The sequence below is a fragment of the Mandrillus leucophaeus genome, unplaced genomic scaffold (genome assembly GCF_000951045.1).
Source record: "Mandrillus leucophaeus isolate KB7577 unplaced genomic scaffold, Mleu.le_1.0 Scaffold51, whole genome shotgun sequence".
Classification (NCBI taxonomy): Eukaryota; Metazoa; Chordata; class Mammalia; order Primates; family Cercopithecidae; genus Mandrillus; species Mandrillus leucophaeus.
The window spans coordinates 3,328,833-3,353,903 of record NW_012105475.1 but is presented as its reverse complement, the minus strand read 5'-3'; the positions used below and the strand labels follow the sequence as shown (position 1 = coordinate 3,353,903).

General features: G+C 35.9%; 1 protein-coding gene across 1 annotated transcript in view; it reads right to left on the bottom strand.

Annotated features, from left to right (window-relative positions):
• Positions 1–1,169: 1,169 nt before the first annotated feature.
• METTL4 (methyltransferase like 4) overlaps positions 1,170–25,071 on the bottom strand; it is a 35,551-nt gene continuing 11,649 nt past the window's right edge. Inside the window, exons 4-9 of the mRNA XM_011996335.1 lie at positions 19,070–19,439; positions 17,049–17,118; positions 11,926–12,100; positions 9,229–9,335; positions 8,772–8,863; positions 1,170–2,784 (exon numbers count right to left, since the gene is read on the bottom strand). Of these exons, the coding sequence (XP_011851725.1) occupies positions 2,639–2,784; positions 8,772–8,863; positions 9,229–9,335; positions 11,926–12,100; positions 17,049–17,118; positions 19,070–19,439 (960 nt within the window). The 3' untranslated portion in view covers positions 1,170–2,638. The remainder of the gene's footprint in view (positions 2,785–8,771; positions 8,864–9,228; positions 9,336–11,925; positions 12,101–17,048; positions 17,119–19,069; positions 19,440–25,071) is intronic.

Sequence of the window (25,071 nt, the reverse complement as noted above, 5' to 3'; positions counted from 1 at the left end):
TTTAGATTACACTGACTGTGCCACACTGAACTTACTGATTTAGGTACAAAAAAGACCCTGTGTCTACAGCGGCCAAGAGAAAAGAAAAACTGGGTCAAACTTTGACAAGAGGACACAAATAAAGGCTGAGGAAGAAAGGAGGACAAATGATAAAAAGGATCAAGTTTTTTAAAGAGAATCTGTTTCCAAGAGTAGTTGTGCTTTTGTGTGTTTTGTGTTGTGATTTTACTCTACTGGATCTCATGTAGAAGGGTGAAAGAGTGTCAGAGAAAGGCCAAGAATTCCAAGGATATGACGTTATGAGGCACAATTCCCCCAGTTTCTTGAGTGGTATTAGCAGTTAAGCACGTAAAGGCAAAAGAGCTCGATGGGGAAAGCTAGAGTGTAATCCTATCACTTGAGAGATCCTTAGTCATTTGCTCAGTTTTCCATGTTTTTACATAAAATACAGCATGGGCTATGGAGTCAGGAAACTGCATCCTAGTTTCGAAACTTGTTGTGTGTTTACAGAAAAAATAGTCCCCTGGGCTTCAGCTTTCTCAACTATTAAATGAAGGTTGTATCTATCTCTCAGGGTTATGCAAGGATTAAATGCAGTAAGTAAAAAGCATAGCACAGAGTAACATATACTACTCAACAAATGTTAGCTGCACCCCTTTGCCTAAGCATTATTACCGAGAGTCCTAAAAGACTTTAAGCCTATGAAAAGAATGTGATAGAAAAAAAAAACCCACAAAATTCTTACAAGTTATAAAAATAATATAGGAAGCTCTGAATGAAAATGCTCTAAAATATGTAGGCCCAACAGGTCAGCTGGCTAAACCAACTGTAGTAATGAAGTCAAAGTTTGATGTTCATACTCCTTCATTTTTGTTCTCACAAGGTGTGTTACTGTTAAAATTTGCAGACTCATCCTTTGTTTAAAAAGGAGTCCAATAATTAAACTGGTGTTAAAACAAGGTCCAAAGGTTTTACAGCTTTGGAGCAGAGCTAAAACTATAGCTCTTGCAACGTGAATAACAGACTATTGAATTAAGACTCTCTCTTTTTCCTTTCAGTACCAATATTTATGACGCAAAAATGAAAGTCCAAAAACTTGGTGAGGATAAAATGTTCCCACAAAGTATATAAAATCTATAAATACTAAAAGAAGCTGGAAAGAATTCAAATGAGATCGTGAGAAGTTTGCTTCACGTTTAATACCTTTTTCCTTCTAAATAACAAGTTAGAATAGCTCCATAAACACAAAATTAAGCCTCTGATACTACACTCACACGCTCAAAGGATGAACAAACTTCAAAAATAACATATTTTTCTTTGACAAAATCAGTAAAATTGGCAAGCTTGTCAAAGAATCATTTCAGTCTAACATTTTACTTAGTGGATAAATATTTGTCGACAATCTGTAAATAGTATAAATGCTTTTCTCAAAATGCTAAGTGAAAGAAGTCAGGCACAATAGATGACACATTGCAGGATGATTCCATTTATATGAAATTCTCAAACAGCAGAACTAATGATAGAAAGCAAACCACTGTTTGCCGGGGTCAAGGATAGGAGCAGGGGATTGACTGCAAAAGAAAAAATGAGACGTTTTCAGGGTGAAGAAAGTGTTCTGTATCATGATCACTGTGGCAGACACACAATTGTATATATTGTTTTCAAAATTCACTGAATTCGACGCTGAAAATTGGAGAATTTTGTGAAAATTATACCTCAATTTTTTAAAATACGCACGAATCAATATGCATTTCAAAGAATAATTTCAGTCAAAATATTTTACTTGGTAGACAAATATTAATTTGTAGAAAATCTATAAATAATATTTTTTTCACAATCACAATGTTTACTTGCCGCCATGTTTATTATAAGGAATAGCTTTTCATTTTCTTCTAGAAAAGCAAAACCAAGAAGTGCTTGGAAAGTGACCTTGAATACAATTGAAAACCCTACAAAAATGCGCTATAAACTCAGAATACTAAAGCAGTACTTGGCAGGTCTTTGAATATTTTTTCCAGAACGTAATAGTATACCGAGGTTGCAAATTCAGGTCATACAAGGGCCAAGTGGATGACATAAGTGAGCAGTACGGCGGCAGTGGTACTGTGGCAAAGTGGAGAGCACGAGGCTCCTTCCAAGTGAGCCACCACCACTAGGTCCTGCAGACTGATGCCAGGAAAGAACAGAGGCCTCGGTGTAGCCAGAGTCTCTGATGTTTAAAAAAGAGGCAGAAATCTGAACTTTAATGTGAAATATCCCCATTTTTTAGAATAATGGTTCTAAATGTTTTTTACAACACTACATGGGCCACACAAACACATTCATAGATAGGATTATGACCTCTGGTCCACGGTGTATGTTTTCTGAACTTTTTCAATAGCATGGTCTTGCCATCTTTGTAGCTGCTTACCACTTAATTTGTATAGTCTAGAATAACATAGAATGTTAGTGCATCTCAAGTAAAATTCATCTCAAAATTGCATGAAGGCTAGTCACTTCTGGTCCCTTACTGAAAAAAACAAGTCCTGTTTATATTCTAAGAATATGGGTTAGTAACAAAATTTTAAGAGTGATTTAGAATGAAGGGAAAAGTGGTGAGGAAACAATGAAGAAACCACTACTTTAATCAAGATCACAGTCAGCTTCCAGACTCCAGAGCAATAAAATAATCCACATGCTGAAATTTGAGAACTTCATTGCCCCAACTAGTCCAACCTGGCTGTAAATTTCGAGCAAACAATTCCAAATACTCCCCATCTGGCTTGATGTAGTCTTTTAAAACCTCTGTTTAAAAAAGAGAAAAAACACAAAAATTATTATTGAGGAAGGAATCCATTTCCTTTTAGCAGTTAAGAGTAGAAAGGGAGAAATGTTTCATTTTGTTCTTAAAAGACAGCAAATTAATTTCAAGGATTTCATCACAGGCTTTACTATTTATAGTTAGCCATTTAAAATAAGTACCCTTGAGAATGGGAAAAATATCATCCGAACTTCCATAGTCCTAGTTTACTGGTTTTCATTTGTCGATGAGAAATGAGGACCTTAACACCCACATAGGTGACTTTTCAGTTTTCCAATACTGCTGATATATCTCCTGAGTACTAACTTTATTTATTTTTTTAATTTTTATTTTTTTGAGACAGAGTCTCACACTGTCACCCAGGCTGGAGTGCAATGGTGCAATCTCAGCTCACTGCAACCTCCACCTCCCCAGTTCAAGCAATTCTCCTATCTCAGCCTCCCAAGTAGCTGAGATTACAGGCACACGTCGCCACTCCTGGATAATTTTTTGTATTTTAGTAGAGATGGGGTTTCACCATGTTCCCCAGGCTGGTCTCGAACTCCTGAGCTCAGGCAATCCACTCGCCTCGGCCTCCTAAAGTGCTAGGATTACAGGCGGGAGCCACTGCACCCAGCCAATTTATTTTTAATAAATATAATCCATACATGAAAAAGAGCTCTACAAAAATTCAAAAACAACCCATTTTTAAAAAATCAGATAAAATAAAACTCTCTCTGCAATATAAATTTCAATAAAATAATAATAAATGAAGAGCTGGATATAAACAGAAATACTGAGAACAAATAACTAACATTTAAATAACTAGCCCCCTCAGCAATAAGTTGGTAGCACTAAGAACATTTCTTCATTTTCAAATTATAGATCCTTCTTTACCTAAAATTTCATCATGGTATTTCCACAGTTAAGTATTCCTTGTATTATTCAATGTATTAATAACTACTGAACATTGTATTTTCTTGGGGAAAGAGCTGTAGGCTAAAGAGCTGTTGTCTACACTAAAAGAGAGAAAAGAAGGACACAGAAACTTTTGAAAAGCACATGTTCACTCAATTGGATGACAAATACTTAAATCAATTTAATCTTGATCATGCTGCTGGTTAGCTATGCTAACCACCTAATATAAATTTGGTATAAAATTCAGATAAGAAAAATCACTAGAAAAGGTAAAATATGGTTCCTAATTGCTATGTAAGATTGAGCTTGGAAGAAATCTATCAAATTTCCTGTAGGAATGATAAGGGTTCTTTAGGAATACTAAAGATAGGTAAGGTTTAAAAGAGAATATATTATTTTAGGTTTCATCATGTTCTTTAGTTGCTCCCCACAGCAAAACACTTGTTCATCTGTCAGAAAGTACTGGTCCTGTTTAGCAAAAATCAAAGAAGAATTAAAAGGTTCACTGTCTATAATTCAAGTGAACTCAAATTTGGGCTTTCATGGGTTCTAGGAGATGCTGGCATGAAGGCTTCTAACCCTTTCATAAGTACATAAATTAAATGCTACTAACCTTGAAAGAGAAAGATTTCCCTAGAGTCTTAGAGGACAATAACCCTACATCACTTTTCCATTTTCTTCCCATGAATTTAATGCCTTACCAGCCTCAATTCCCTTTTAATGTGCTCTAAGGTTACAATGAAGAAAGGTTTTGTTTGTTTTTGTTTCATTTGTTCAGATTTTTGGTACGAAGAGGTTAGCAACACTATTTTAAAAATGTAAACTGGAGTGAGCCAGTCAAAAATGTTTCCTTTTTTGAGCACCCACTATAATCAGTCTTATAAAACTTAACAAAAGAAGGCCGGGCGTGGTGGCTCAAGCCTGTAATCCCAGCACTTTGGGAGGCCGAGACGGGCGGATCACGAGGTCAGGAGATCGAGACCATCCTGGCTAACACGGTGAAACCCCGTCTCTACTAAAAAATACAAAAAACTAGCCGGGCGAGGTGGCGGGCGCCTGTAGTCCCAGCTACTTGGGAGGCTGAGGCAGGAGAATGGCGTGAACCCGGGAGGCAGAGCTTGCAGTGAGCTGAGATCCGGCCACTGTACTCCAGCCTGGGCGACAGAGCGAGACTCCATCTCAAAAAAAAAAAAAAAAAACTTAACAAAAGAAGCAGAATATCCATGTTTTATGAGCATTTACAATCTAATAGAAAATGATGGTCAGGTACTTGGATGGAGTAGAAAAATATATACAACCTAAACTCATTTACTACCATCCTATTTTCTCAATGTAATAAATTTTTGCATGGTTCTTCTCCTTTCTAGTTAAACCAGAATATTGTGTTTTTATAATGTTAACTACAATTATTTTATTTCAAAATAAGGTAGAAGAAATAAAGGCAAATTAATGAAAATGTATTATTCTGGTTTTTAAATATTAATTTAAAAATAAATGTGAATGTATAAATTTAAACATGAGTATGACACATAAACTTCGACAATTACATAACATCTGGAGTTAGTAAAACACACTTTAACCAATGGAGGGGATGCAATCCGTGCACAGCTAGTCATTTCCTTTTTGTTCTGAAAGCATGGGGCAGGAGTAAGAGAGAAGTGGCCCAAACATCAGTGCATATAATCCCGTCAACTACACTTCACTCTTCAGATGGAAACTGTTAGTATGTAAAGCAGTAAAAAGAAGCGGAAATTCCTCTAAGGTAAAACATGAAAGCTAAAATTTTGATTTAAATACTTCATTTCATGATTTTCCTACCTTAAATCTTCAAACAATATCACTTTATAATGTTAGGTTGTAAACCATAGCTATTGATAGCTTATCTTTCAATCTATCGGACAAAATTTCAAAACTTATGCAAATGTATCATTTTGAAATGCCATATGCTACCAATGTGGTCTCCTACATTTTGCAGCAGAAATAACCAATTAAACTTTAGAAAAAAAAATTGGGGTGTTTCTAGATACCAAAGAGAAAACATTCCATTTTATGAATTTGCATAAAACAGTTTAAGAACATTTAAATGTAAAAGTTGTAAGCATTATATACAGAATATATAACATCCCAAACTCCTAGAGTTATGATTTCAGGGTAAAATATACTGCAGAAATCTGACAGATGCTTTCTGAAATATATAGAAAGGTGAACTATACTAAATATACATACAGTAACATGAACTCAAAAATAAAATATTACAATATTTCCTATCACTACTTAACCAAAACATAAGATTTTATATATATGGAGTTATTCAGATGTTTCATCCAGAATCTAACTTCTGTTTTTAAATGTTTTCAATCCTAAAAATGTGTTTGTGCTGCTCTCTACAGGGAATGAGGAAGAACTGCATCTCAAAGATAAAAGCTGTAATGCTTTAGGGCAAGACTCATTTTTATTCACTATTTTAAAACCTGTCTCCTGAGGCTCACCTTTAAATATAACTTTTTTTATTTTAAAGGAATTGATACATAGTTTACTATCATTTCAGAATGAAAAGTTTACGGTCTTAGCTTTTGAATTTTTAAAAGAAAAAAATAAGGCTTGAGATAAACACTAACTTAAGCTTTGTTACCAAATGATAAATAAAATTCAAATGAGAGGAATACATATACATATATAATCAGGTATTACTAGTGCCAAGTGTAATTTTTTTTCACAAGGAACAATGCAATCTCACTTTCCATTTGAGTTATATATTAAAGCATTAAAAGTCTATGACAGTCCAAAGTGTTAGGCAATCGATTATTCACTGAGGACCCTTCTTAGTCAAAGAACAGATTATCAGGTAGACATCTGTATATGTCTCAAATGAAGTAATACTATAAACACCCTTCTAGAGGCGGGGCGCAGTGGCTCATGCCTGTAATCCCAGCACTTTGGGAGGCTGAGGCAGGTGAATCACTTGAGGTCAGGAGTTCAAGACCAGCGTGGCGAACATGGCGAAACCTCGTCTCTACTAAAAATACAAAAATCAGCCAGGCATAGTGGCACATGTCTGCAGGCCCAGCCACTCAGGAGGCTGAGGCAGGAGAATCACTGGAACCCAGGAGGCAGAGGCTGCAGTGACCCAAGATCAGGCCACTGTTTGTGACAGAGTGAGACTCTGTCTCAAAAAAAAAACATTAAAAGAAGACCCTACTGCATAAGCCATTTAAGATAACAGAAATCCTAAGTGCCAGCAACAAAAATTCTCTGGGAATTTGTGTTCACTTTCTACACATCCCAGTTCATGAACTGCCTCGTATTCTGCAAGGTAACATAAGCTCCCTGTAGCTTTCCTGAGTGGCAACTTATAGGAGTTTTGTAGTTGTTGTTGTTGGTAGAAATTACCAAACTAACAAAATATGTATTCCTGAATAAATTCTTTGTGTTTTTTTGTTTGTTTCTTTCTTTCTTTTTTTTATTTTTATTTTTATTATACTTTAAGTTCTAGGGTACATGTGCACAATGTGCAGGTTTGTTACATATGTATACATGTGCCATGTTGGTGTGCTGCACCCATTAACTCATCATTTACATTAGGTATATCTCCTAATGCTACCCCTCCTCCCTCCCCCGACCCCACAACAGGCCCCGGTGTGTGATGTTCCCCTTCCTGTGTCCGAGTGTTCTCACTGTTCAATTCCCACCTATGAGTGAGAAGATGTGGTGTTTGGTTTCCTGTCCTTGTGATAGTTTGCTGAGAATAATGGTTTCCAGCTTCATTCATGTCCCTACAAAGGACATGAACTCATCCTTTTTTATGGCTGCATAGTATCCCATGGTATATATGTGACACATTTTCTTAATCCAGTCTGTCATTGATGGACATTTGGGTTGGTTCCAAGTCTTTGCTATTGTGAATAGTGCTGGAATAAACAAATGTGTGCATGTGTCTTTATAACAGCATGATTTATAATCCTTTGGGTATATACCCAGTAATGGGATGCCTGAGTCAAATGGTATTTCTAGTTCTAGATCCTTGAGGAATCGCCACACTGTCTTCCACAATGGTTGAACTAGTTTAGAGTCCCACCAACAGTTTGAAAGTGTTCCTGTGTCTCCATATCCTCTCCAGCACCTGTTGTTTCCTGACTTTTTAACGATCGCCATTCTAACTGATGTGAGATGGTATCTCATTGTGGTTTTGATTTGCATTTCTTAGTGATGATGAGCATTTTTTCATGTGTCTGTTGGCTGCATAAATGTCTTCTTTTGAGAAGTATCTGTTCACATAAACTTTGAATATTAAATTCAGTATCTCTCAAGGACTTTACATTTTGATGTTTTTAAACTCTGACTTGAAAAATTTAGCATTCATTGAGCTTCTACCACATGCTACAGAACTTTCAATATAACTAATTCTCACAACTCTAGAAGACTAAATATCACTGTTCCCTCTTTAAATGAGGACTTTGATATAGAAAAATATCTGAGTGACTTGCCCAACTCCCAGAGCCAGGATTCAAACTCATGTTAGTCCATTTCTAAAGCCAAATTCCCCATTATTCCCTGCTGCTTAGTTTCATTGAATGATAAACATTATACTAAAGTATTAAGACTAGTGAGAATTTGCAGGCTGCAGCAATTAGCTGTCAATGTTCCAGAAAAGCAACACTACCTTTTAAAAAAAACGTAAAAGTGAGAGCTGCTAACCAAATATCAAGGGACTTCTATCTCTCTGACTACTATTCTGAGTTCCTGGTTTTAGGACAAGCAAGAGATAGAGCCCCGGTAGTAAAATAAAGGGTCTATCTGAACTACATTCTCAGATGCCCATCAGCATTCATTGTGTCAGCCCAGTGATGGGAAGCAACTGATAGCAAGGGGAATCTGAAAAATGGTATAACTGGAAAAGCTGAGTAACACAAAACTAATCTATTCTCTATTTTATAGAGATAGAGAAATAGTTTTAGAATATTCATTAACCCACATCTGACTTAATTTCCGAATCTGTAGGCCATTTAAATACTAAATGTATTCTTTTTTTCAAATTTGACAAAAGTGGTAACAATTCTATTTTATAAAAACATACCAGCAAGCGGTGGCTTATGTGAGTGAAGAGTACAGGGCACGCTGACAATTAATTTGTGGTCTGGAATGGGGAGCACGTTTACATCTGCATTCCTAATTAAACAGAACAAGAAAGTAAACTATATTTTTTAAAACAATTTTTTATATATAAGTCACAGCTGCATTGATTTTTGTTCTCTTTCTGTATCTGATTTTAAAACAAATTTTACAATCAATGAAAGAAATTAACAATTTAAGTATTGAGACATTCCTATCATTTCATTTTCCATAATAATGACAAGTACACACTAGATAAAATATAAAGTTTCCTGTGCCATACCACCCATTCTTTTCTACACTGGGCCATTTTCAGATTTTCAAAAACATAAAAATTTCAAAAAGTCAATGATTACTAAGATAATCATTTAAAGCATAAAAATTAATACATGTATACAATTTTGAAAAATCGCCTTTCCTACCTCAATGGTAGAGCAGTTTTTTCTTGAACTCTCCCCAGTATAAGACCTTCATAAGGCTTTTTGTGTGGAGAATCTAATGGGAACACGAACTCTCCTGAATTGGTGATCTGATAGGAAGGAGCCAACAAAAGAGGGTTATTTTTTCCCATCACTATAGAGCTTCCACACACATACCAAAGAAATTAAACCTCCAGGCTAGTGCTGTTCAGTACAAATATTATGTGAGCCACATTTATCATTTTAAATTTTCTAACAGGAACACCTAAAGAAGTAAAAAAAATGCAATGAAATCAATTTTAATTACATATTTAATTCAATCTAACATACCTGAAATACTATCATTTCAATATGTAATCAATTCAGAAAACTTATTGAGATATGTTACATTCTTTCTTTTGTACTATGCCTGAAATCCAAAGTATAGTTTATACTTAACAGTGCATTTCAGTTTGGATTAGCCACATTTCAAGTGCTGAAGTGTCACGCATGTTAGTGGCTATCATATTAGACATTGCTTCTATAAGAGATTTTTTAAAATATCATATAAATATTTCAAATATAACTTCATTATCATCTTGCACGTAAAACAATCTCTACTCTTAACTAAAATTGATTCCTAGAAACCATGACATCAGTAATTTATTAGTTCATGCAAATGAACTAATAAATAAATTACTAATGAATGAACTAATAAATGAATTAGCAATATGACTAAGTAGATCATAATACACAGTTCCCTTTAGTTATAGGAAATAGTATCATTAAACATTGTCAAAGCCAAAATTAATAAGGATAGAAACTGGGTGGCTGATAGACAATACCTAGTCCAGAGACTGGCCCTGGGCATTATAAATTCAGAAATTCAATTTCATCATTTCACCCTGGGATGATCATACTCTCAAAGATTCATTTAAGCTAATCAAACTCAAAAATAATTTAAAATATCAATTCATTAATTTACCATGGGAATATATATTTTCACTGTCAGAACACTGCTATCTGTGAAACCCTTTATCCTATAGCAACGTACCTAAACAACCAAATCAGTAATCAAAAGTCTTTTATCTCCTCTAGGGCCAATCAGACACAGCATCTCCTACAAAAAGTGCTGTATAAATACTGGCACGTTGGGTAGCCTTTATATTCAATGCACATTACTCCTCCTATCATAACAAGATGTATAATTACCTAATAAATGCTTCATATAACATAATAGATGATATTTATGTTTTGAATTATACCATCTCTTAGAACTGATTACTACTACAGATTAATAATCTTACTTTTATGTATTAACATTTTACTGGGTTTGATTTCAAAAGATGACCTCCTCCTGACTGTGGTCCCAGTTTCTGACTATAAAAGAACTATCATAATAGGCAAGATGGAATGGGGTGGTATACTCCTATCATGGTCCTATACCAAATTAACCAACACTAAGACCAAAGTACAGCATGAAAACAAAGATACAACTGTAAGTCTTTGTCAAGTCCCATAACATAGGTATAAATAAACAATATATACTTGTCCCTGCTTATCCACAGTTTCACTTTCCAGGGTTTCAGGTACTCATGGTCAACCGCAGCCCAGAGATAGGTAAATACAGTACAGTAAGATATTCTGAGAGAGAGAGAGACCACATTTATATAACATTTACAGTATATTGCTATAATATTCTATTTTATTATTAGTTATTATTGTTTATCTCTCTATTTATAAATAAACTTTCTCATAGGTATGTATTATAGAAAAAAAATCATATATGGGGTTCAGTACCATCTATGGTTTCAGGCATCCATTAGGGGTCCTGGAATGTATCCCCCAAGGATAAGGAGGAACTACTGTACACAGCTTTTAGAAGATATTCCAGTAGATGAGAAAGTATACACAAAGCCATAAAAAGTACAACTCCACTGTGTTAAAAATGAATATGCTTGCAATATAAACATCAAACACTAAAATAATAGCTTGGCTTATCTTTTCAAAATTTAGGAAGGCTTTTATAGATTATCTAAATAGCCAATGTATCTTTAAAAGGAAGCCTGATGAACTCTAAATTGATGCCTTATTTTTCTGTATTTTTTTGGTAATCTTGTAGCATGCAGAGATATTAAAGATCATTCAACCAATTCTAGAGTTTGAATCATTTCTTTCAAAAATATGCACAGCAGCACAAAAGGCACTGAGGACATAAGTTAACAAGATTTAGAGCATAAAAGGTTCTTGGTTCTGGCATCTTCCCATCTCCTCTACAATGGGTTACTTTGCTATTCCTTGCCCTCATCCCCCACGAAATAAGAAAAAGAAATCACAAAGGGTGGTTGAAATTGTGAGTATATAAAGGGGAAGAAGATGAAGGGTAAGACTATTTCTGTGTTTGGTGATATATAACCTCCCTAAGTTTTTGCTGTTTTTTAAACAAGACATAATCAGAGCTTTTAAAATTTTCATCCTGATATCTTCCTGACTGATTTCCCAAAGCCAGCAGTTTGAGGCCTCATTACAAAAAGACATACAAAAAAAAAAAAAATAGCCTTGAGAATAAAAATATAAAAGTGCTAAGCAGCAAAGCAAAAGTCTGATTTAGCCCATGTTGAAGGAGTAGAGCAGTGACATGTTGAGCATTACAAAGTAGATGCTACCTTTACGTGACTTCTATCAAGCTGTATTAACAAACAAGCTAACTTCTGAACTTACTTTTACCCAGTGCCACTCAGCAACTACCTCCACAGACCAAGAGGGATAAAGTTCTTCCTTTATAAAACGTAGGTGTTTCTGTCTATTGGTCACCCAAGTAACAAGAAGACAGTTTGGAGCAGCCAATTTAGGGATAGGTATTTGCTTTATTTGCAGGGGTGACAAATAACTGTACCTAAAAATAAACAGAAAAAAGGATGAGCAAAATTCACTGTAAAAAAAGAAAAATAAGCAGGGAGAAGACATGCATAACACCGACTCCACAAATGCAAAGCTCTTACTGCTAGTTATTTGTGTAGCAAAATATAAAGCCACAGTGCCACCCAGTGGACCCATTATTACACACAAGTCAAAAATCACCTTTTTTTTTTTACTAGTTTAAAAACGTCAGGCTGTATTTTTTTTTTTTTAGTCACTTCTAAATGCATTACATTTCAGTAATTTTACTATTTACAATACTTTTTCTCCAATTCAAAATTAAGCAAATATTGTTGTTTAGATCTCATAGTCTGTGTTACACAGGAGCCCCGTCACAGTGAGTCTTGAAACTAGTCTCTCAATAACCTAAGTCAAACCCTACAAGCCCTACCTGGCACCAAATCAGTGTTGCAAAATTGGTAATGCTAAAGCCAATCTATTCCAATGAAGCTTCTCCTAGCCCTAGAATCCTCAAACCCTGCACAAAATGCTGACTCCCTGTGTCATCTACCATCTCACCCATCCTCATCTCCATCCCACTGCATTTACAACCCCCAATCTATCATCTCGCTTTCTGCCTTCCCAGTCAATTCCACTGGGTTCTCTGAAGCCCTCATGTTTTCACTGTATAAAACAAAATCTATAATCTTGTACCTCCTGGCCATAGAGTATAATGTCTAGTTTGTCCTGCAAAAATACTACTTGCTCTACAATATTCAATCAAATGAATATGGCCCTTTCTCCAACATTCAGAGGGAGGGGAGAAGTCATTATTCTCCTGGCTCCCCCATTGCTGTTTCTAGGGTATAACTCATCCACCTTTGCAAAAAACCCTTTCTCTTTGAGAGGTATGCTATCCAGCTATGTTAGCCTCTACTGTTGCTTATTGAATCCATTTCATCCTCAACATATTCAGTAAGGACTTAAGCTCTGAGATCCCTCTACCTCACCAACACAAAACTGGCCATTATTCTGAACAATTTCAAAGCACAATTCATATAATGTACATACTTCAACTATTTTTCACCTAAACAAATACAACTGCCTTCATCCCACTTCCATAATCCACTCCAATGCCATAACCTGGACCCTGTCATCACTCACACTTGCTCCCTCTCTGAAACCATAAACATCAATCTCTGGCAATAACTTCCTATGCCTCACCTACTCTTTGACCTTATCTAGCAGTTTATTCCTGACCACACTTACTCTTCGTGCCTGTGGACCACCAATCGCTTCATTGCCTTCTCACTAGCACTCTCAGTTCCCATCCTCCCTTTACCCTTCAACCTCACAGTTTCCGCAAACCTCCAATCTTAAATCAATATCACAGTTTTATTCAATTTGTTTGTATAGGGAAAATCAAGTGAAGAAAATGCAGACAAACTGGATATTAAAAGTTCATTAAATCCACTCTCAGGATCTCAAACTACTCAGCAATTCCTTTACTTATCCTTGGTCAAGTACCACAAACCCTCACCCCGTTCAGATCCCTTACCCAAACTCTCTCATACATCAGCACAACAAGGCCACCAACCTCCTTCAACTACCCAATCCTAACCCCTCTCCTTTATATACCTTTACTTATCTATTTCCATACATTTCCTCTTAAAGGAAATGGCATGATTTCACCTATTAAAGCTTATCCCTCCAGTTGTATTCTCTTATTCCCATATACTAGTATCTTGTAATACCAATTATCCTCTCCTTCTGTATTTTCAACTTCTCTAGTAGTTCTTTACCATCAACCTATGATTATCCTATCTCATTTGAAAAGAAGATGAGAAAAGGAGAACAGAGAAAAGGAGAAGAGAGAGTAAGGAGAGGAAAAGGTGCGGAGGGGAGGAGAGGAGAAAGAAGGGGACAGAGTATACAGAAGAGAAATTCCCTCAATTCTGTCTCCTTCCATCTACAACTAAGCTAATGACTTGCATGTAAATCCTTCTACTTTCTCTCCTTTATTTTATTCCTTAGTTGACTCCAATGAGACTTTTACCATTATGCCTACCCTGAAAAACGTAAATGACTTCCCAATGGCCAAATGCAACAAACACTGGAATCCAGCTCTAGCATGTGACAACTGTATGTCAGGAACAATCAATAAATACTTCTTAAAACAAATAGAGTAGGGCGTGGCAGCTCACGCCTGTAATCTTAACACTTTGGGAGGCCAAGGCAGGTGGATCACCTGAGATCAGAAGTTTGAGATTAGCCTGGCCAACATGGTGAAACCCCATCTCTACTAAAAAAAAGACAAAAATTAGCCGGGTGTGGTGGTGGACACCTGTAATCCCAGCTACTCAGGAGGCTAAGGCAGGAGAATCACCTGAACCCAGGAGTTGGAGGTTGCAATGAGCTGAGATCAAACCATTGCACTCCAGCCTGGGTGACAAGAGCGAAACTCTGTCTCAAAAAAAAAAAAGAGCAAAAGAATTCAGATCTCAAGCACCTACGTTTCCTGCCATCTAAACAAGTACTCTTCATAATCAAAGTGATGAAAGAACTAATTTTGCTACAGTATGAAGAATGTCAGGTCAAACATCTGAAGTTACATGGTTTCAATAACTGCAGATTCCTTGATTGCCTTAATTTAATTGGGTTGATTTGTGTGGAGAAAGAGGCAATATTCATATCGCCTATTCTAGCTCTAATTTCATGGAAATCACTGAGCAAATTCTAAAACATGCATATTAATGTGATGCAATGGAAAGTATGCAAAAAACAAAAAGAAAATGGTGAGAATGTAGAAAAACTAGACCCCTCATTGCTGGTGGGAATACAAAATGCTGCAGGCACTGTAGAAAATAGTTTGATAGCTCCTCAAAAACTTAAAGATAGAATTACATGGTGTAGTAATTCTACTCCTAGGTACACATCCAGGAGAACTATTAATAAAAATGTATTGCCCAGAGTTAGCCAAACTGCAAAGTTTGAAGGCCCAGTCCTCAAGACACCTCACTTCAAAAACCAACTACAAGTTAAGGTAGTTTCCAAAGCAACCCACAGAATCAAAAATTTGCTAAACGAACAAAACTTACTGAAAGCTTTTATATTCAGTTACAATTTCTCAAGGGTAAGGATACAAATTAAAATCAGCCAAAGAAAGAGAGTTAAAAGATACTAAAGAAATATGACAACTGAACATGTATAATCCAGAATTTTATTTGCTACAAAGAACATTTCTGGGACAATCAGTGTAACCTGAAAAATATCTGTACATAATATTTATCAATGTTGATTACCTATTTTGATAATTACGTTATGTAAGACAATTATCTTTGTTTTTAGGAAATACATACTGAAATATTCAAGGGTAACTTTCCCTTTCTCTTAATCCATTCTCAAGTAACTCACAAAAAAATTATATAAAGATATAGATATCTACACACACAGAAAAGAGATACATGAATTCTTTGTATGATTCTTGCAACTTTAATTTTAATTTTTTTTTTTTTTTTGAGACGGAGTCTTACTCTGTCGCCCAGGCTGGAGTGCAATGGCCGGATCTCAGCTCACTGCAAGCTCCGCCTCCCGGGTTTACGCCATTCTCCTGCCTCAGCCTTCCGAGTAGCTGGGACTACAGGCGCCCACCACCTCGCCCGGCTAAACTTTAAAAGAAACAAATCTGGCCAGGCATGATGGCTCACATGTGTAGTCTCAGCACTATGGGAGGCTGAGGCAGGAGGATCGTTTGAGACTAGGAGTTCAAGACCAACCTGGGCAACATAGCAAGACACTGTCTCTACAAAAAAAAATGTTTTAAATAGCCGAGTGTAGTGGCATGCACCTGCAGTCCCAGCTACTCAGGAGGCTGAGGCAGCAGGCACATTTGAACCAGAAGTTTGAGGCTGTAGTGAGCTGTGATTGCATCACTGCATTCCAGCATGGGCAACAGAGTGAGGCCCTATCTCAAAAAAAAAACAAAAAAAAAAGAAGAGGAAGAAGAAGAAGAAAAAGAAAACAAAAGAAACAAATCCTACTGGCACAGTTCATAAGAAGCATAAGAAAGGTGAGGATCACTGTGGAGAAGAAGAAATTTCATATGAAGTTTAAGTCAAGGAAATTGGAATTTTTCAGTCTAGAAAACTGAAAAGTGAGAGAAAATGTAACTGAAGACATTCATTAAAATTGAAAGGAAAAGGCCAGGCGCGGTAGCTCACGCCTGTAATCGCAGTCACTTTGGGAGGCTGAGGCAGACAGGTCATGAGGTCAAGAGTTCGAGACCAGCCTGGCCAATATGGTGAAACCCCATATCTACTTAAAAAACAAAAATTAGCCAGGCACGGTGGTATGCGCCTGTAGTCCCAGCTACTCAGGAGGCTGACGCAGAAGAATGGCTTGAACTTAGGAGGTGGTGGTTCCAGTAAGCCGAGATTACACCACTGCACTCCAGCCTGGCGACAGAGTGAGACTCCATCTCAAAAAAAAAAGAATTGAAAGGAAAAAAACGTTTAATGCTATTGAAAGGAAATATCATCTTAGTAACTAATTGAACATATCACCCTAAGATGTAACATAAACTAAAAAATTAAAAATAAAAACAAATTTAAGAATGAATTAGATAAATTCATTCATAACACATTATTAAGGAAAACTAGAAATATTTTGGCACATATTTCTAAACTTTAGAATTTGATACCAAAGAAGACAGATATGTTGTCCTTTGGTGTTAACAGAAACACCCCTGAACTGCTTATGGTGATTAATAAATGCACTACTTTTGACATTGTTACACTTATATATAGTTACAGTTCAAGAGAATTAACTAGTTAAGGAAATTAAACTGTTAAAACTATTGAAAGCATTTTAGGAGTTTCAGATAACCTATATCATGAAGTAATACCAATAGTATATTAAACTATTATGTACAAAGGACTACAGGCTTTTTAGAAAGCATTTCTAACAGTTAATTCATTTCCACTTACCTATTACTTCTTTTAACTGATTTGTTCTGCCATGGCGGATCTATCACAATTACATCAAATGTTTTCCTATCTGAAAACAAAGATACAATTTCAGAAAATACCTTCTCTATGTGATCACTTTAAAAACTAAACATGTTCTTCAAAACTCAAGTGATTTAACTATGGAATATAATGGAATGCACTGAAAGGATCTGTATACATCGCATTTATTCAAACAGAATAATTTATCATTAAATATTAGATGTTTCCCTTACCTCTAGCATTGTATCATAATTTTCACCTACTGCAATTTTTACAGAGACTACCTGCAGATGACCATAGCTCAGTAAGCTGAACCTAATGATCTGTGAATTACCTATGCATCTTGGCAGCCATATTAATATAGTCCTAAGAAATCTAGGTCATTTTTTTTACTTTTTATTTTAAAACAATTTCACCCTTTATAACTGACATATTGACCATAATAAAACTTCCCCAATTATTTACTAATGTACTTTTTCAGACTCAGGATCAAAGCCAGGATCAAACATTGCATTTAGCTGCCATCCCTCCTAACTCTACTCCAACCTGAAAAAGTTCCTCGGTCTTTCTTCATCTTTCATGATTTTGAAACTTTTAAATGCTACCAATTATTTTATAGGATATCCCTCAATCTGGGTCTAGTATTTTCTCATGATTAAATTTAGGTTATTTGTTTTTGGCAAGGGAACCACCAAAGTAATGCCTGCCATGCCCTATCAGTGCAACATATCAGGAGGTAAAGGATGTTAAAAAGTCTTTGGTTAAAGTGTTATCTGCTGAGTTTCACCAGTTTTTCCCTTGTAATTAACAAGTATCTTGGGAGGAGATACTTTAAGACCATGAAAATAGCCTGTCTCATCTTTTCACCCACTATTTTGACATCCAATTTTTATGGTGTTTGTCAAATGGAAATTCTCTAGATCCATCATTCCATTAATTTATTCATTGGAATCAATAATTCCAATTATGTAAGGAATAATTCCAATACTGTAAGGAAGAACTGTCCCTTCTCCCCCTTTTATAAACATAGGTATGCTTTTATAAATGTGTGCAATCTCATAAGGAATCAAAAGAATGCAAATTAAAATAAAGAAGTGACACTTTGTAAGCTATTAGAGTAACAAAGATCAAAAAGAAGAGAAAAAATGTTCATGCACAGCATGGTTTTCTCATTAATTTGTTATCCTGTCATTTACTCTGAAGAATTTATGGCACTGCTACACGGATAACCACTCATGTGTAAGAAGGCTTGATAGCAATTAAAAGAAGCTTTTCATTAGTAAGTTGTGTTGTAGTTGTCGAATAACTTAAAATTTTGCTAAAAAAGTCCCAATAACAATAAACAGGAAATTCAATTCAATTTGACCAATCTACCTCAATTTGATCAATATACCTCAAAATGACCCTAAGAAGCAGGTATTATCAGGTCCATTTTATAGATTAGGAGACTAGGACTCAGTTTTGTGAAATGAATACCCCTAAGACTCACAGTTAAATAAGTTTCAGGAGCTAAAGCCAAATACAGGTCTGTGTGACTGTGGACTTCAATATGTAAATTTTTTAACTTTGTACAGGAAAATGTTTCAAGAAATTTTAGACAATGAGCCTGAACACTAGCTTAAAATGTATCCTTTATACAAGGCTAGGAATGATTCGGGAATCGATATTCATAACTGAAGCGTTTCTACTTTGCTATGAAGAAGTTAAAAAAAAGTGATTTGGTTAAACACAACTGCATACTGAATTCCTAAGTACAGAGAAATAACCATATTTGTTCTCTTCGAAATAAGCTTTTGACTCTTTATTCATAATAAAAATTTATTTTTTTAAAAAAAGCAAAAGTCAGCACCTTAAAATTAAACCTAAGAGAGAAATAACACGAGGAAAAGTGTTTACCCTATCCTCATAAATGCTGACCCATATTCAAATTTCAGACTAGCTCTTAACTTTCAGCCCACAGAAAAATTATATTTGTCTAACAACAAACAAGAATTACTTACAGTTCAGAAGTGGTTGCATACAAGAAATGTCAGATAAAAGAAAACTGCTTTTCGGTGGTAGCAGGTATTTTTGTCCCATTAAAGTAATCACTTTTGTAAAGCTAGAGTTGTTTTCAACAACTCGCAAAAATAAATCCTGTTCTGTAACAGATGTATCCTCTTCCACCAATTGCAATGTCTGATGTTCCATTTCATTCAGAGAAGGCAAATGCTTTGCCATTTCACATAATTCTGGCAAATTGCAGGTGTCAAGTGGTAAAGTAATGGGCTTACTACACTTGTCCTGTTTTTCAAAAAGTGGATAAAGAAAACCACTTTTGAGACCTTCCTGGATCAATTGTAAAGATCCATCCAAAATCAGCTCCCTGATCTGAAAGAGAATTTTAAGTACATTAAAAGAACATTGACATTAAAAAAGAACATTGACTGCGCTTTGAATAGCTGAGTTTATAAATTGAAATCAATATCCTTAACGCTTACAGTAAAATAATTCTGTATTACAATGAAAAGATAAGAATGTGTGAGCACGCCTTTGAACTGCTATTTTCCAACTGTAGAGTAAAACAACCCTCACAAATTCACTGACAACTAAATAACCAAACAATATATATAAGAAAATATATCCTCAAACATGTATAAGGTAAATTTGATAATTTGAATGTTTCTAGAAGAAAATGGGATTTCTAATCTATAGGGATTGCATGAGGAAGTATCTGCTCTTCATTCCTTTGGGGGCAGAAATACATCCATCACATGCTAAATTACAAAAGGAGGTCTCAGGGCCGCCAATGTTTCAATAGAGGTTGAGTGGTAGTATATTACTCCTATATAAGAAAAAAAAAAATAATAATAATCTATAGAGAGAATTAAGTTTAAATCACACATTTAATCTTAGATTTTTCTGGCTATCTAATTTTAAAATAAACATATCTTTTCTTTCATAAAACATAGCTTGAATTATAAAGAAAAACATAACTTTGTAAAATAAACATATAACAAAGGTTTGTAAAAATACAACTAAAATAATTATAAAAAATAAAACCCAAGTTACCCTTCTGGACAAGAAGGAGTATCATGGATCAGATTTACCCTTTCAACTGAAATTACTTTTTTTAAAGGCACAAGATATGTTTGTTTGTTTGGTTGGTTGGTTTTTTAAAAAAAAAAAAAAAAAGGCTTTCAGACTTCGGATGCCATGCAGTGTAGAACAGTGGTTCCTACACAGCAAAAACAAAGGACTGCTCCAGCTTACTGCCTTCAGAAAGTTCCCAGGCACAGGGAAGACACATGCAGAGTCCAACAGTCTCTCTGAGTTGAGGAGATGGAGCTTGGAGTCTAGAAAGGCCAAGGAAGGTGTCAGAGAGGAGAGAGCACAGACAGAGCTCCTAAGAGCTGCAGGCGATCTGCCCAAAATTCCAGCCCACTCATGATCCACACATGCATGGGATGAAACTACCAAGCACCAAGGAAGGAAGAACCAGAAGAAATGACTAGAGGAAACAACGCCCAGGGCTCACCCAGGGCTGAGAATAGTTAGTGCTCCCCAATGTCAAAATGGAAAACCTCATAACAAACAGAACATCAGGCAGACAATTCACAAGGGTATTGCCTTGGCAATTAGGAGAAAAAAAAAAATAGCTCTAGACCAAAGTCTGCTCTGATCATAACTAAATAAATAAGCTCACAGAGAGTCTCAGAAAGATCACCCAGTTGCAAAGAAACGTTTTCTGAGAACAAAGCTCAAGAATATTTACAGGAATATGAAAATATGAACTACCCAAAAAGCTAAAGTAGAAATATCTTACAAAAAAATTAAAATTGCCAGGAATGTAAAGAAGCAGAAAAATTTATTATAAACGGAAAAAAATCACCAAATGGAAACACATAGGAATGACACAGATGATAAAATTAGTAGAAAAGTTCAGGTAGGTTTACTTGCAATCCAAATAAATATATTGGGAATAAAAGTAGAAAAGGATATTAAAGTATTTATACTATATTCATATGTACAAAGATGTAAAGGAAATGAGCATAGAAAGAAGTGACATAGAGACATAAAAAAAAGGACCAAATGTGTCCAAAATGAAGACAGAAAAGCTGTTTGAGGAAATAATGGCTGAAAATTTCCAAATTTGCTGAAGAAGAAGAGGAGGAGGTGGCGGTAAGGGGAGGAGGAAGGAGAAAAGGAGGAGGAGGAATCTGCACTATGTAACATCCTAACCAAATTGCTAAAAGAAACAGTGATAAAGAGAAATGTTGCCAGAGACTTCCACTGGCTGGAATAACAAAGAGAAACAGTAACAAGAGCTTTTAAAACATTAGGTAAGGAAGGGCAGTAGCCCTAAGCGACGGGAAAGAAATCGATAGCCCCAGCAAATTGCCTGGAGAGAGCATCCAGGCCACAGAAAGGAAGAATCTGAGCAGAGTCTGGAAGAATCCCTCAGCTGAGGAGATGGAAATGAGAGTAGTTACTAGTTTACAGGACAGACTATCAGAGAGGAAAGAGCTCCGCAGAGAGAGAACTCGAGATCTGCAGGTAGGCACACTAGAGAAATTCACCTATGTACTGATCAGTACAAGTGTGTGAAGGAACTATCAGAAGCTTGGAAAAGGAGTACCCCAAAAATTTTAAAAATACTAACACGGTGAAACCCCGTCTCTATTAAAAAATACAAAAAACTAGCCCGGCGAGGTGGCGGGCGCCTGTAGTCCCAGCTACTCGGGAGGCTGAGGCAGGAGAATGGCGTAAACCCGGGAGGCGGAGCTTGCAGTGAGCTGAGATCCGGCCACTGCACTCCAGCCTGGACAAGAAAGCCAGACTCCCTCTCAAAAAAAAAAAAAAAAAAATGTTTTTTAAAGTGTCTGATGCTCCCTAGGGCCAACAATAGTGCCCGTTTCTACCACTCAGATGGGAACACCTCATGATTTACAGGGCAATTGGGAGACAATTCATCCTGAGTCTCTGAGCAGAGGCACTGACAGCTTTTGTTCCAGAAAAAATTTCCGAGGATATGTATACAACATGGAAGATGGAGTAGTGTCTCCCCAAGGCAGAGGACAGACTTGTATGCTGTCCAGGTTAATAAAGTCTCCCTCTGGGGCAAAAAGTCGGACAGGTTTGTTCACAACCCACTTAAAAGACGAGAGTTCCTTAAGCTTGGGATCCCTTAGCTGTGAATCGAAGAATCGCTGCATGCATAGCAAACCAACTGCATGCACAGTATCCAACTAGATTGACTGCCATCGTCCTCATGGGATATGGGGCGCAAAGGGAGCCTGTGAGCATAAAGCACATGCTGTGCCAGAAGCAATAAAGTCCTTTGTCCCCGACCTAGGAGTCTCCTATCTTCTGCTAGCATCCATGAAACTAAGGCAAGCTAACTTGTTAGCTTCCAAATAGGGTAAAATTTCAGACACTTCACAGTTCTTGACAGAGGTATTAGGTAATTAGATGGATCTTGCATCTGTATAGGGGCATAATTAGCCTTAAATACTATTCTAAACCAACCTTCAAAAGCTACCCAGCAAGTGAGAGATTAATTAATGCAAAAATCTCTCAAGACACAGAAGTCCTGAAAAACACTATCAACTAACTTTATCTGACATTCATAGAACAATGCATTTAACACTGCATCTGACATTCATAGAACACTGCATCTAACAATTTTTGGAAAGAATATGTATAGACAATACATATTGTTCCCAAAAGCATATAATACAGGCACAAAGATAACTCATATGCTGGGCCATAAAACGAGGTTGGATAAATGTAAAAGGACTGAAATCCTAAGAGTATGCTCTATGCCCCATTGGATTTAAATTAGAAATCAAGAACAAGAAGACACTGAGATGAACTCATTATCTGGAAATGAAATGGAACAATTCTAAATAATTCATATAGGTCAAAGATGAAATAATAAGGACAATCAGAAAATACTTTTTATTGAATCAAAGTGAAAATACAAAATATCAAAATAGGTGGAAGGCAACCAAAGCAGTGATTCAGAGGAAAACTTACAGCTTCAAGTGCTTAAGTTAGAAAACAAAAAAATATATAAGTTAACTGACATATTCCACTTTAAGAAAATACCCAAGAAAATTAAAAATTAAAAAAGTTAGAAAAAGAAGAGCAAAGTAAACCAAAAGAAATAATTAAAAAACAGAAATCAATAAAATGGAAAACACAGAGACAGTAAGGAAAATTAACTAAATTAAAAGCTGGTTCTTTCAATATTTGTAAATCATATATCTGATACAGGGTTAACATCCAGAATATATAAAGAACTTCTAAAATTCAACAAGAAAAAAAACAAACAGCCCAACTGTAAAATGAACAAAGGATATGAACAGACATTTCTCTCAAGAAAATATACAAATGGCCAACAAGCACATAAAAAGATGCTCAACATTACTAACCATTAGGTAAATATAAATCAAAACCACAATGAACTACTACTCCACACCTACTAGAATAGCTATTCAGTGTTGGCAGGGATGTGGAGAAACTGGAGCCCTTGAGTATTGCTGGTAGGAATGTGAAATGATAGATCCACTGTGGAAGGCTGTGTGGTGGTTCCTCCAAAACTTAATCACAGAATTACGATAAAATCCAGCAATTCCATTTCTGGGTATATATCCAAAAGAATTAAAAGCAAGAACTGGAATAGATATCTGTACACCTATTTTCAGAGAAGCATTATGCACAATAGCCAAAGGTAGAAACTACCCAAAAGTCCATAAACAAATGGATAAACAAAATGTAATATTTATATAAAATGGAATATTTTTCAGCCTTAAAAAGGAAGGAAATTCTGATATATGCTACATGGACAAACCTTGAAGACACAGCGAAATCAGTCAGATGCAAAAGGACAAGTATTACGTGATTTCACTTATATGAGGTGCAGGCAAATTCACAGAGACAGAAAGTAGAATACTAGCTACTAGGCAGCAAAGGAAGGGGGAATGGGGAGTTACTATTTAATGTATAGTTTCAGTTTGGAATGATGAACACGTTCTGAAGATGGATGTGGTAATGATGGCATGACACTCTGAATGTACTTAGTACCACTAAATTGTACATCTAAAAATGGTTAAAACAGTAAATTTTGTATGTATATTTTACCTATTTAAAAAAAACACAGATTACCAATAAAAGCAATGAAAAAGTTATTATCACCACAGATCCTACAGACACTAAAAGCAAGCATAAGATAACATGACTTCATGCTAACAAATTTGACAACTAGGATGAAATGAGCACATTTCTGTTTTTTGTTTTTTATTTTTTTGAGAGGGAGTCTCTCTGTCAGCCAGGCTAGAATGGAGTGGCACTATCTCGGCTCACTGCAATCTCCGTCTCCCAGGTTCCAACAATTCTCCTCCCTCAGCCTCCCGAGTAGCTGGGATTATAGGAGCCCACCACTGCACCTGGCTAATTTTTTTATATTTTTAGTAGAGATGGGATTTCACCATGTTGTTCAGACTGGTCTCCAATTCCTAACATCAAGTGATCTGCCTGCCTTGGCCTCCCAAAGTGCTGCGATTACAGGCATGAACCACCATGTCTGGCCTGAAATGGACGCACTTCTTAGCGAATAAAACTTGTGAAAACTGACATCAACAGAAACAAAAAACCTGAAAATCCTGTTCTCTATTTAAAAACCTGATTTTGTTACTAAAAACCTTCCCGCATGACAATTAAAACACAACACATCAGAACTTACAGAATGTTGCTAAAGCAGTGCCCAGAGAAAAAGCCTCACCATTAAATTCTTCTATCAATAAATAAAGAAAAAAGAAAAGAGAAAAAAAGGAAAGCTGCCAAAAAAGTATCCACCACAAAAAGCAACACACTGAGATGGTTACAAAGCGGGGTTCTATCAAACTTTATCAAACTTTTAAAGAATAAATTATCCCAATTCTTTTTCTATTGCTCCAGAAAATTGGAAAGTAAAAAGAAGGAAAACTTCTAGCTTTCAACACGAGAGGGCTAATAAGTT